This window comes from Sus scrofa, chromosome 1 (assembly GCF_000003025.6).
Source record: "Sus scrofa isolate TJ Tabasco breed Duroc chromosome 1, Sscrofa11.1, whole genome shotgun sequence".
NCBI classification, from domain to species: Eukaryota; Metazoa; Chordata; class Mammalia; order Artiodactyla; family Suidae; genus Sus; species Sus scrofa.
In genome coordinates, this window is record NC_010443.5 from 261212923 (window position 1) to 261224978 (window position 12056).

General features: G+C 44.0%; 1 protein-coding gene across 8 annotated transcripts in view; it reads left to right on the forward strand.

Moving 5' to 3' along the window:
* Nucleotides 1-12056, forward strand: part of CNTRL (centriolin) — a 93535-nt gene that overhangs the window by 79347 nt on the left and 2132 nt on the right. For all 8 annotated transcript variants that reach the window (XM_021068196.1, XM_021068190.1, XM_021068218.1 and 5 more), the window contains 9 exons: nt 957-1114; nt 2643-2716; nt 3366-3554; nt 3981-4206; nt 6637-6842; nt 7741-7881; nt 9461-9733; nt 9912-9974; nt 11367-11573. In XM_021068196.1, coding sequence (XP_020923855.1) covers nt 957-1114; nt 2643-2716; nt 3366-3554; nt 3981-4206; nt 6637-6842; nt 7741-7881; nt 9461-9733; nt 9912-9974; nt 11367-11573 — 1537 coding nt within the window. The remainder of the gene's footprint in view (nt 1-956; nt 1115-2642; nt 2717-3365; nt 3555-3980; nt 4207-6636; nt 6843-7740; nt 7882-9460; nt 9734-9911; nt 9975-11366; nt 11574-12056) is intronic.

Consider the following 12056-nt stretch of genomic DNA (forward strand, 5'->3'; position numbering starts at 1 on the left):
AAACAGTAATTAAAAAATGAACAACCCAGTTTTTTAAATGGGCAAAAGATTTGAACATTTTATTTAGGAAGATATATGGATGGCAAATAAGCACATGAAAAGATGCTAAGTATCATTAACCATTAGGGAAATGCAAATTAAAACTACAGTGAGATATTACATACCTATTAGAATAGCTAAGAATACCAAATGCTAGCAAGGAACTTTGATACACAATTGGTGGGAGTATAAAATGTTAGTAAGACCACTTTGGAAAATAGTTTAGCAGTTACTTAAAAATTCAAACACACCTACCAGAAGATCTAGCTATCCCGCACCTAGAGATGGAAGCATATATTCATGCAGAAACTCTAGACTGATGCTGTTCATAGCAGCTTCATTTGCAGTAGCCCAAAATGGAAACAATTTAAATGCCCATCAGCTGATGAATGGATTGGCAGATATCAATACCGTGGAACACTACTCAGCAGTAAAAAGGAATGGAGTATTGATAGATACAACAGCATGGATGAATCTCAAAGTAATTAGCTCAGTGAAAGAAGCTAGACAACAGCCAACCCACAGTGTATGGTTCCACTTATGTAAAGGGCTGCATGCTCATACATACCTGCTTTTTGGACAAGTCCTATTACACACACAATTGTACTTCCTCCTTTTTCACTTATCAGCAGTGAGTGATCCATTATAATCACATTTTTGGAATAACAAGTGCTATCTATGTTATCTCTGATTTTTATAAAACTTCAATTTAGTGAGTCATTCTTTGAATGACGAACATTCCAAATGTTCTATTTGGAAAGCTTGAAAATAAGGTTTCTTTTGAAAATGAGTTGAAGAGACTTATATTTTGTTAATATTTATAGTCATTCAGACTGGAGTGAAAACATTTCTTGTCTGGTGTTGTGTTTGAACATTTTATATTTGACAGTATAACTTATTCTCTGCTTGTATTGTAGGGGTTTAGCAGCTACAGAAGAGACTAGCAGAACAAAACAGTCAGATTTAGAGAAGTTGGAATTGGATGTCCGAAAACTGCAGCAGGAAGTAGACCAACTGAACAGAAACAAACTGTCACTGCACAAAGACATGGCAGCAATGCAGCAGCAGCTCCAAGGTCTGAGGCAGCACAGCCGGAGAGATGTGACTTTCTTCCTCTTGCTAGATTCTTTTTTTAATTGTTACCTTATTACAGAAATAATTCATGCTTAAGGGCGTCAGGTTTCTTTTAGAAGTGACAACATTCTAAAATTAGATGGGGTGGTGTTTGCGCAACTCTGAATATACTAAAAGCCACAAAATAGTATACTTTAAATGGGTGAAGTCCATGGTATGTGAATTACATCTCAATAAAGTTGTTTTTTAAAAAACTAGTTCAGGAATTCCCATTGTGGCTCAGTGGAAACAAATCTGACAAGTATCCATAAGGATGCAGGTTTGATCCCTGACCTCACTCAGTGGGTTAAGGATTCGGCATTGCCATGAGCCTTGGTGTAGGTCCCAGATGCAGCTGGGATTTGACATGCTGTAGCTGTGGTATAGGCCAGCAGCTACAGCTCTGATTTGACCCCTAACCTGGGAACCTCCCTATGCCAAGGGTATGGCCCTAAAAAGCCAAAAAAAAAAAAAAAAAAATCTTTAGAGAACAATTTGAAAACATAGCAAAATGAAATAAAGATGACTATTAAATTCATTCCTTAGAGGTAATTTCTACTATCAATTTAGTAAATACCCTTCCACATTTTTCTTTGGAGTGTGTATGTGTATATGGATGTTTTTAAAAGTAAATGCAAGCAACATCTTTAGGAGTTCCTGTTGTGGCTTAGTGGTAACGAACCTGACTAGTATCTATGAGGATGTGGGTTCTATCCCTGGCCTTGCTCAGTGGGTTAAGGATCTGGCATTGCCATGAGCTATGATGTAGGTCACAGACACAGCTCAGGTCCCACATTGCTGTGGCTGTGGTGTAGGCTGGCAGCTACTGCTCCAATTCAACCCCTAGCCTGGGAACATCCATATGCCACAGGTGTGGTCCTTGAAAAAAAAAAACTTTATTACCAGCTTTTTATACATCCTCATGATTGTTTATATAGAAGTTACTAAGTAATTCTAGCTAGCAGTATACTTGTTGAGCACTTATCATGCCTTTGGCATGATGCAAATGTAGCATTTTTATGAGATAGAAACTCTTATCTCACCCATTTACAGGTAAGGCAACTTAAGCTTAGTTTCCTTGTGACTTGCTTAAGTTCTCACAACCAGTAAGTGACAAAACCAGTATAGATATAAAACTTATTCCCAAATTGTCCTCCTGAATGATCGTACCAAATCTATATTTCTACCAAACATGTAGAAGGTACATGTTTTTAAACCATGCATGTCATCAACACTAGGTATTATCTGTAAGTTTTTCTATTGTGAGTTTTTGAACGTGTAAGTCTTTACAAACATGGGCTCCAAGCCCAGATCTGGATTGTGCATATACCTCTCTTTTGGCCTTATTAGTAAGATGGAGTAGCATAATCATACATTCCGCAGAAGTTTAAATTCACTTCCACTCTACTTTTTTTGAGGGTGCTGATGGGAATCTGGGAAAATATATATATATATTTTTTTCTTATTTTATGTAAATGTTACTTCTATAGAAAAACGAGAAGCGGTAAACTCATTACAGGAGGAGCTAGCTGATGTCCAAGACCGTTTGAACCCAGCAAAGCAGGTAAGCCTAACACATATAATCCTAATGGTGTGCAGGTGGTTGAGTTAACAAACCAAGTAGGCTGGTTTCTTTTCACACCTTTGATAGTTTTTATTCCTAAGATATTTAAAACTTAAAGTGTTCCATCCTTTGAAAAGTCTTACACAGGTTCTTATGAATATTTTCTGGATTGTTAGAAATACGGTAATTTTTTTAAAAAAATACTTAGTTTTGGGTTCCTTGAAAAAAGAAATATTTATTATTTTCTGAGTTTTTTTAACCTATGTAAATATTTCAAATAATAACAAAACCAAGACTTTAGGTTCATTTTTTAATCAGAATTGAGGCTTCAGCTTTTTTTAATCTTAGCAATCCTGTGAGGTGGTGGTGGTTTATTCCCACCTCAGTGACAAGGCAGCTAAAGCTCAGAGGAACCGAGTCTCTTGCTGAGGTTAAGACATCTGTTATTTTTTTTTTTTTAGATACTAACAAGAGGGAAGCCAGTGATTACATTGAGTTCTGGGTATCTTTGTAAGTTTGCTGAAATAATAAAGGATATGGAACTTCTATGTTTCTCATTTTGTCAGACTTAATAGATGCTGGTGTGGCACTAGCCACATCTAGTGAAGGGTGCTTTTTTCATAGTTTCCATTTGTTGTTTCACCTGAAGGACCTGCTCCACACCACCAAGCGTCAGGATGCACTGCTCAGTGAGCAGACCAGGCTCCAGAAGGACATCAGTGAATGGGTAAAGAAGTTGGAACTCTGCCGAAAAGAAGAGGAAGCAAAACAACAGCAGCTGCAAGTGCTTCAGGATGAGGTTGAAGAAAACAAGGCCACACTAGCCCAGCAAGAAATGGTACAGCTCATCTGTGATATGAAAGGAAACACTTTGTCTCTCGTGTGAGCTTTCTGCCCTGGCGGGGAGCTGCTGAGAAGTATCCCCTGGGGACTAGCTTTCCCGCCCTGCCCTGCCTGACTTGGGGGGATTTCACACCAGCTCTTTGACTCCCTTGATGGTAATATTTATGGACCATTAAGGCCATAAAACGTAGCCCATAAAAGAATCTTGGTGGCCACGTGCCATTTCCTGCTTGAATCCCTTCTTCACATGCTGGCCAAAGAGTTTTCCAGTCCCAACTTGATCACCTTTGTAAAGAGCCACTCACTGTCACTATGGGCTGTTTTCTGCTTTCTGTAGAACTGGAATCTATCTCATCTCCATGAAGATTCCCCAGAACACTATTTGTTATTTTATGACTAACTCAGGCTATTCTCCGTTAAGATGTTTCAAAGACTCCAGAAAGAGCGAGAAAGTGAAGAAAAAAAATTAGAAGTGAGTAGAGCGACACTGAAGGAGCAGCAGCACCAGCTGGAAAAGGAAATAACAGACCAGAAAAGCAAACTGGACCAGGTGCTTAGCAAGGTGTTGGTGGCTGAAGAGCGCGTCAGAACTCTGCAGGAAGAGGAACGGTGGGCTGAGACCCTGGAGAAGACGCTGTCCCAAACCCGTATGTATTGTGGCACCTGTGTGGCAGTGAGGTGGGGCATCTGCTGATTGTCCTGTAAAGTGTTTAAAAGAGTCCCAGCCCCCAGCCATGGCCCAGCAGGAGCAGGGATAAGCACAGCCGGAAGTACAATCCTCATATGATCCTCCTGGCCCCGTGAGAGATGGGGAAACAGGCTCAGAGGGACAAAGGGAATTTGTCTTCATGGGATGGGATTAGATGCTAGACTGTCAAATCGTTCTACTTAATTGTGTTGCTTTCCTCGAGAATGCCATCTCAAGAAAGTGGGACATTAAGGCAAAAAAGTGCCAGAAGGTCCCAAAAGCTCTAAAATCTAAAGGCTTTGAGCTTTGGGAACAGTGTCCATTTCATCTCAAGCAAGTTTTTTGTTTGTTTATTTGTTTAGGGCTGCGCCCGTAGCAAATGGAGGTTCCCAGACTAGGGACTGAATTAGAGCTGTAGCTGCTGGCCTACACCACAGCCACAGCAACACCAGATCCGAGCTGCATCTGTGACCTACATCACAGCTCATGGCAACCCTGGATGCTTGACCCACTGAGCAAGGCCTGGGATTGAACCTGTGTTCTCATGGATCCTAGTCAGATTCCCTTCCACTGTGCCATGATGGGGACTCCATCTCAACCAGTTTTTAAAAAACAATATTAACACCTTCTCCTTCTATTCAAATTTGACATAGTAAATGGTACCAGGACACAGGTGTTGGCCTTTGGGTCTGCTTTCTCTCTTCAGCCACACACAAATGAAGTTGACATGGGAATCCAGGGTAAATGATAGTTCTCACACAAATAAGTGGGTTACTTTTTCTTAGGCTTCAGGGTTTTTTTAAATAATTAATACATTTTAGGATCTGTTTTTTATTATTAAAGTATAGTTGATTTGGAGTTTCTGTTGGGGCACAGTGGATTAAGAACTTGACTGCAGCACCTGGGCTTGCTGCAGAGGCGCAGGTTTGCTCACCGTCCTGGGAACTTCCATATGCCACACCTTCAGCCGTTAAAAAATACACAAATAAAGTATACTTGATTTAGGAGTTGCTGTCATGGCTCAGTGGTTAACAAATCCAAGTAGAACCATGAGATTGTGAGTTCGATCCCTGGCCTTGCTCAGTGGGTTAAGGATCCCCTTGCTCAGTGGGTTAAGGATCTGGTGTTGCCATGAGCTGTGGTGTAGCCTGGCGGCTACAGCTCCGATTAGACCCCTAGCCTGGGAACCTCCATATGCCACGGGTGAGGCCCTAGAAAAAGACAGACAAAAAAAATATAAAGTATGCTTGGTTTACAATGCTGTGCTAATTTCTGCTATACAGCAAAGTGACTTAGTCCTACATATATTATTTTTTCTTTTTTTTTTAAATGGGCTTCAGGTTTTACTAATGCTCAGAAAATATTGTTCTATCCTGAGTGAACTCAGTGAACCTGGAATCTGAAAAAATTATTTTTCTTTTCCCCTGGGAATTCTTGACACTTCCAGACGCAATTATTTCTTTTTTCCTTCCTTTCTTTCTTTTTCTTTTTTTTAGGGCTGCACCCGCGGCATGTGAAGGTTTCCAGGCTAGAGGTTGAATTGGTGTTGCAGGTGCCAGCCTACACCATAGCCACAGCAACACCAGATCCAAGCAGTGTCTGTGACCTACACCACAGCTCACGGCAACACCAGGTCCTTAACCCACTGAGTGAAGCCGGGGATTGAACCTGAGTCCTCATGGATCCTAGTCGGGTTCATTACCGCTGAGCTACGACAGGAACTCCCTCAGTCATTTCATTATGAAAATGAAACTTAACAAATATGCTGAGTCTGACCATGCCACAGGTGTGAGAAGTAAAATCTGGGCAGGGTGTTACTTTACAGAGGGTGATTAGAAATATCTGTTTTAAATATCGATGTAGGTATAAGCATTACTTATTGAGTGCTCACTATGCACTAGGTGTTCGCATATGTGATTCCCATTAAACACCAGGAGACAAGGTCCTTCTGTAGAAAATAAGGGCTCATACTTGTCCACATCCCGGGTTCTTTCTACTGCGCTGCCTCCCATCAAGGAAGGAATACTGGTGTGCCTCCCTTTGTTAAAATTGGGGCTTCCAAAAAGATTCCAGCAGCTTGTTCTATGTTCCCTGCGCCTCAGGATTGGTGCTCTTTACTCTCTTTGGTCTCAAAGACTTTAGGGAAGACAGTAGCTGCCTGTCACTTCAGAAATCAGGCTCTCCAGGAACAAATTTCATCAAGGGTCACCCTTATCTGGGCCTTTTTCTGGGCCTCCGGTGTGGGTCGGGGAAGCTTGGGAGACTGCGCCGTGGAGGGATGCGCCCGACTGGGTGGCATGCCATCGTGCAATCTGCCCATAAGGGGAGGAAGGCTCTGCCCTCGGCCGCCCAGGGCCTCAGGCTCAACTACTAAAAATGCTCATTTCAGAACGACAGCTTTCAGAGCGGGAGCAGCAATTACTGGAAAAGTCGGGTGAACTGCTGGCTCTCCAGAAAGAGACGGATGCTATGAGGGCAGACTTCAGCCTCTTGCGGAACCAGTTCTTGACAGAAAGAAAGAAAGCTGAGAAACAGGTTGCCAGCCTGAAGGAAGCACTTAAGATCCAGCGGAGCCAGCTAGAGAAGAACCTTCTTGTGAGTGCCTACTGCCCTGGGAGTTTATGAGGAAATGATGCTTTTAAATTTTTAAACTAAAACACTGCTTCAGTGGAGAGAAACTAAATTGCCTATCAACCCAGACCCTAACCCACCTGTTGTTTTTGGTGCATTTAAGACTAGTTCGTTCTTGAAGCTGATGGTAGATTTTGTCTGAGGCTGGGCTACAACCCTGGAGGAGCTGGCTGGCCGGCTGGAATGACGGGCCCATGCACAGACCGGGTCAGCACCAGGCAGAGAGCACTCTCCACGAGCGAGTCCTGCTCACACCTCCCCAGCGGGGGTGAATGGGTGTGGGCCGAGGAAAGCTTCTGAAGACGCTTAAGACCGGGAAGCTTAATCTACCATGCCTTAATCCCTGAAATAAGTTTTGGGAGATGATACTCTGATGAGTTCAAAACAGTTTATGGTGAGAGGAGGCTGATGGGCAGCGATAGGGGCTGTCAGAGGAATGGATTTTTCTAACGGCTCTGGAGGAAGTAACGTCGTGCTGTTGTGTGGCGGGTACTTTCCCACCGAGGGTGTTTCCCAGGGGGTGGTGACACCTAGAGTCAGTGACGGGCAGCATGGATCGTAAGAGAGTATGTAGACGTCTAGATGTTAACCCTCCTAGGAACCCTATGATGGTGGGTATTGTTCACGTTCACAGACAAGGGAGGTAACCTGTTGTCACTGGTAACATGGCAGCTCTAGGAGTCAGACTTTGGGCTAACAGACTGGCTGTGTGTCTGTGCCCAGCTCTACCACAGCTGCTAAAGAAGGCATGTAGATTATTCCCCTGATGGGAAATGAAGTCACAGAGCTAGGGAGGGTGTGAGCCGGCATCGCACACCTCCGCATGCTGAACCCCAGGGTCATTGTCCCCTTCTTGTGCCAGGAGCAAAAGCAGGAGAACAGCTGCATGCAGAAGGAAATGGCAACCATCGAGCAGGTGGCCCAGGACAACCATGAGCGGGCCAGGCGCCTGATGAAGGAGCTCGGCCAGATGCAGCAGGAGTACACAGAGCTCAAGAGACAGGTGCGCCCACAGCCCCAAGGGCTCAGGCAGAGCTAACTTCTTAGCTCTTTTTCAAGGAGTATTTCTTTGTGAAAATTGCAAAATGCTAATTAATCAAATCTGTTTCTCTAGTTTTGAGATTTAGAAATATACCTCCATAAAAATGCACTTTTAAAATTCCCTTAAGTTCAACAAGCTTTTTATGTTAGTTTTTGAAAGAAAAATGGCAGTTGTTCAACATAAAATCTAATCATGTCCCAGAGAACTGTGTTGAAATGTTAGCTTTTATGCCAGAAAAAAAAGTCTATGAAAGGAGTTCCCATTGTGGCTTAGTGAGTTAAGAATCCGCCTAGTATCTACGAGGATGCAGGTTTGATCCCTGGCCTTGCTCAGTGGGTTAAGATCCAGTGTTGCTGCAGGCTGCAGTGTAGGTCCCATGTTCCTATGGCTGTGGTGTAGGCCAGCATCTGCAGCTCCAGTTCGACCCCTAGCCTGGGAACTTCCATATGCCACAGGTGCAGCCCTAAAAAGATAGAAAAGAAAAAGAAAAAAAAAAATCTGTAAGAGCCAGACTCCCAGGGAAGGATAAAATGACCCCAGGGGAAACCTTTGATAGCCTGCAGTCCAGCCAGGCTGAGGGCGTGAGAGCTGTTCACACTAGAGGGAGAGTCTAACCCTAGACGTCCCAGGTGTCCCTTAGCCAGCATCAGTGGCTGGGCCACCTCAAACTCTCTAGCCAGGCTGCTGTGGCCACTCAGTTGACCCTGCTACACCTTGTCCTTTGGATGACCTCATGTGGCCATTCAGTGACATCTGTGCCTATAACTACCCTGACCCTAGCCTTTCCACACACACCCTCTGGCTTAAGAAAAAAATAACTTATTTAGAGGCAGTTAGCAGTGGGTATGACTGGAGTATCCTCGCTAAGCTCCTGTGGAGAGAGTCGCAGAGGGTAGACTCAGGTACTAAACACGATCTGCACCATCTGAGGAAGCTTCCAGCCTGCCCACCAGACTCTCACCCGGAAAATGAAAGCATTTGACCAGATCTCTTCTACGACCCCTTCCAGCATTAACATTGTAATCTAATCATGCACAGCTTGTTTCAGTAAATGGCCCTTTTCTCGTTTGGGTACCACTTAGGTGCTTCATATAAGTTCTCACCTAGTCTCTCATTTGGGGATGCAAGGCATTATCTTCATGTATAAATGAGGTAACAGAGGTTCAGAAGTTAGCTAACTTGCCCTAAGTCATATTGGGAATGTTTACAGGAAATGAGATTAGAATCCCGCTGTCTAGCTCCAAAGAGACTGATTTCTATAGAGTAATGCGCATTCAAGGAACACAGTTGTCATGCTTTTCTAAATGTAAGTTGCTTTAGTCAAAATGCCACTAAAATCATTTACTTGGCAGCGTATAGATACTCTGAGTAGATGAAAAATGGCATTTTTATGGTTCTGCTCACAGTAATTAACATTTGTAAGTCTTTAAATACATGACACATGTATTTAAAACATTCAATTAAAACATTAACAATTAAACAGTTCAATTCCAAATAAGTCCCAGACTTTACCCAGTGGTACTTGACTCTCACGCTTTAGATGGCAAGCCAGAAAGATTTGGAAAGAAGACAAATAGAAATCAGTGAAGCAATGAGGACACTTAAATCCGAAGTGAAAGATGAAATCAGAACCAGCCTGAAGAATCTTAACCAGTTCCTTCCAGAACTACCAGCCGATCTGGAAGCTATTTTGGAAAGGAACGAAAATCTGGAAGGAGGGTTGGAAAGCTTGAAAGAGAACTTCCCATTCACCATAAGTGAGAGGCCATCACCTTTTGAAGAAAAACTGAATTTTTCTCATGTTCACATAATGGTAAGCGTTTATCCTATTCTCTGGTCTTCATAAAAGAATCATTTGGTGGCCCCCCAACCCCCCAGATAAGTGAAACTTAGCCTTGAGGATGGGGCAGGGTAGGCGGAGGGAAAGGCTGGTTGGTTACTGATAGTGGTGCTTGGTGACTCTCTGATGTTTCTCTGTCTGCCTGAAAAAGGACGAACACTGGCGGGGAGAAGCGCTCCGAGAGAAACTGCGTCACCGTGAAGATCGACTCAAGGTTGTCCTAAAAAATATATCCACAAATCCGTAGATACAGATATGGGTACATAGTCTAAGATAGTGGGCATGTCGAGGAGAGTGGGGGGAACTGCCCCTCTGCAGCCCGCTCAGCAGTTTTGTAGAGTACATGTTCGAAGCCCTGACCCAACCCGAGGCCGGCTCCGTGTTCCAAACCGCGAGTTCGGGTGTGGAGCCCAGTGCTCTGTCCCCCATGTCGTGCTCCTTTGCCTCAACTAAAACTGACAGGACCTGTGTGTTAGGTCAGGAAATAGAGATACCGTGATAAACAACAGGCAGCTCCCAGGTCTGCGGTTGGGGAAGCTCGGAGAACACCGGAAGAGTAGGCTTGGGTGTCAGATAAGCAGTTTGGCTCAGAACATGTTGAGTGAAGGCCTTGCGAGACATCTAGGCAAGGATGCCTGTCTGCAGACAGATGAAAATAGGTGTCTAGAGCTTAGTGGTCAGTGTTGACCTAAAAATTGGGGGGTTAGGAGTGTAGGTTGGAGTTGGAAAATGAGAGTGACTTAGAGCAAGAGAGGACACTGCATCTTTGGAGAACAGCCACGTACGGCGAGGGAGCCCCACACAGTACTGAGTGAGTGGAGGCTCCTGATATCCGGGAGCCTCCAACCACGTGTGGCAATTCATTATAATTAGATTAGGTGAAAAAATCAGTTCTTGGAGTTCTTTGGTGGCACCGTGGGTTAAAGATCCAGTATTGTCCCTGCTGTGCCTTGGTTGGTCCACTGCTGTAGCACAAGTTTGATCCCGACCCCAGGAACTTCCACATGCTGCAGGTGTGGCTAAAAAAAAAAAAAAAAAAAAAAAAAAATCAGTTGTTCAGTTGCCGTATTTCAAGTGCTCAGCGGCCACACGTGACTAGTGGCTGCTACGGTGGACAGCGCAGACAGAGAATATTCCCATTATCACAGGAAGTTGTGTTGGGCGGTGCTTGCTGTCGACTTGAGCAAGAGAGTCATTTCAGAGATACAGCGGGAAAGCCAGAAAGTCGAGTGGGGTTGAGGATTACATACATTGTGAGAGACAGTGGAGACATCGAGTATGAACCCATCTCCAAAGTCTGGGCAGAAAAGAGAGAGAGAAGAGGTAGTGATTTAATGGGGAGGCCAGGGACACAAATCCTGTGCCGTGTGATAGCACAAAGAACAGGCTGAGGAAAAGGCCCAGCTAATGACAACACAATGGCCGTCTGGCACTGCCCACTTTTTTTCTCTTTTTTTTTAAGGACAAGAGCATTTTCAGCATCCATTTCTATTTTATGTCAGTCAGATGTGCCTATCAAATGTTAAACGTGAAGAAGCTACTGAGTATTAGTTCTGGTACCTCCCTTCTGTGTATAAAACCCTGAATTTTACCATAACACCTTCAGGCCCAGCTTCGACACTGTATGTCCAAGCAGGCGGAAGTGCTGAGCAAAGGGAAGCGGCAGACAGAGGGCACTTTACACAGCCTGAGGCGGCAGGTCGATGCCTTAGGGGAACTGGTCACCAGCACGTCTGTAGAGTCCACGTCATCACCCAGTCTGTCGCAGCTGGAGTCTTCCCTTGCAGAGGACTCCCATCTTGGACCAAGCCAGGTAGGAGGAAGCTCTTCACAAGGGGTCTGACTATACATGGAAAGCCCCTGAAAGCTTGGGGTCCATAATCTAGAGGAGGCTCAGAAGGACGTGAATGCCACCTTCAGTCTCTGGAAAACTTGTCTTAGGAAAGACTTGTTTTTTCATGGTCCCTAGGGAAGCTGAAATCAGTTGGTCAGTGGATGATAAGAATGATAAGCTGATGATTTAGGAAATAGACTGCAACTAGAGACTGGGTGACTTGTCAGAAACACGGTTAATTCTACTGTAAATGCCTCCCACTCTGGATTCCTTTATCCTCTGCGAGGTCAGTGTAAAGAGTTTAGGCCTGTGAGGCCAGCTCGAGTCCCACTTTAGTCTGTTCATTTCCCTGTACTTTGAGGAAAGACGACTGACTGTGACACTTACTTCTCAGCAAAGTTTGAATGCAGAGTTTGAATTCTTAACCCAGAGTCTATTAAAACTACATCAGCAGAATTTCAC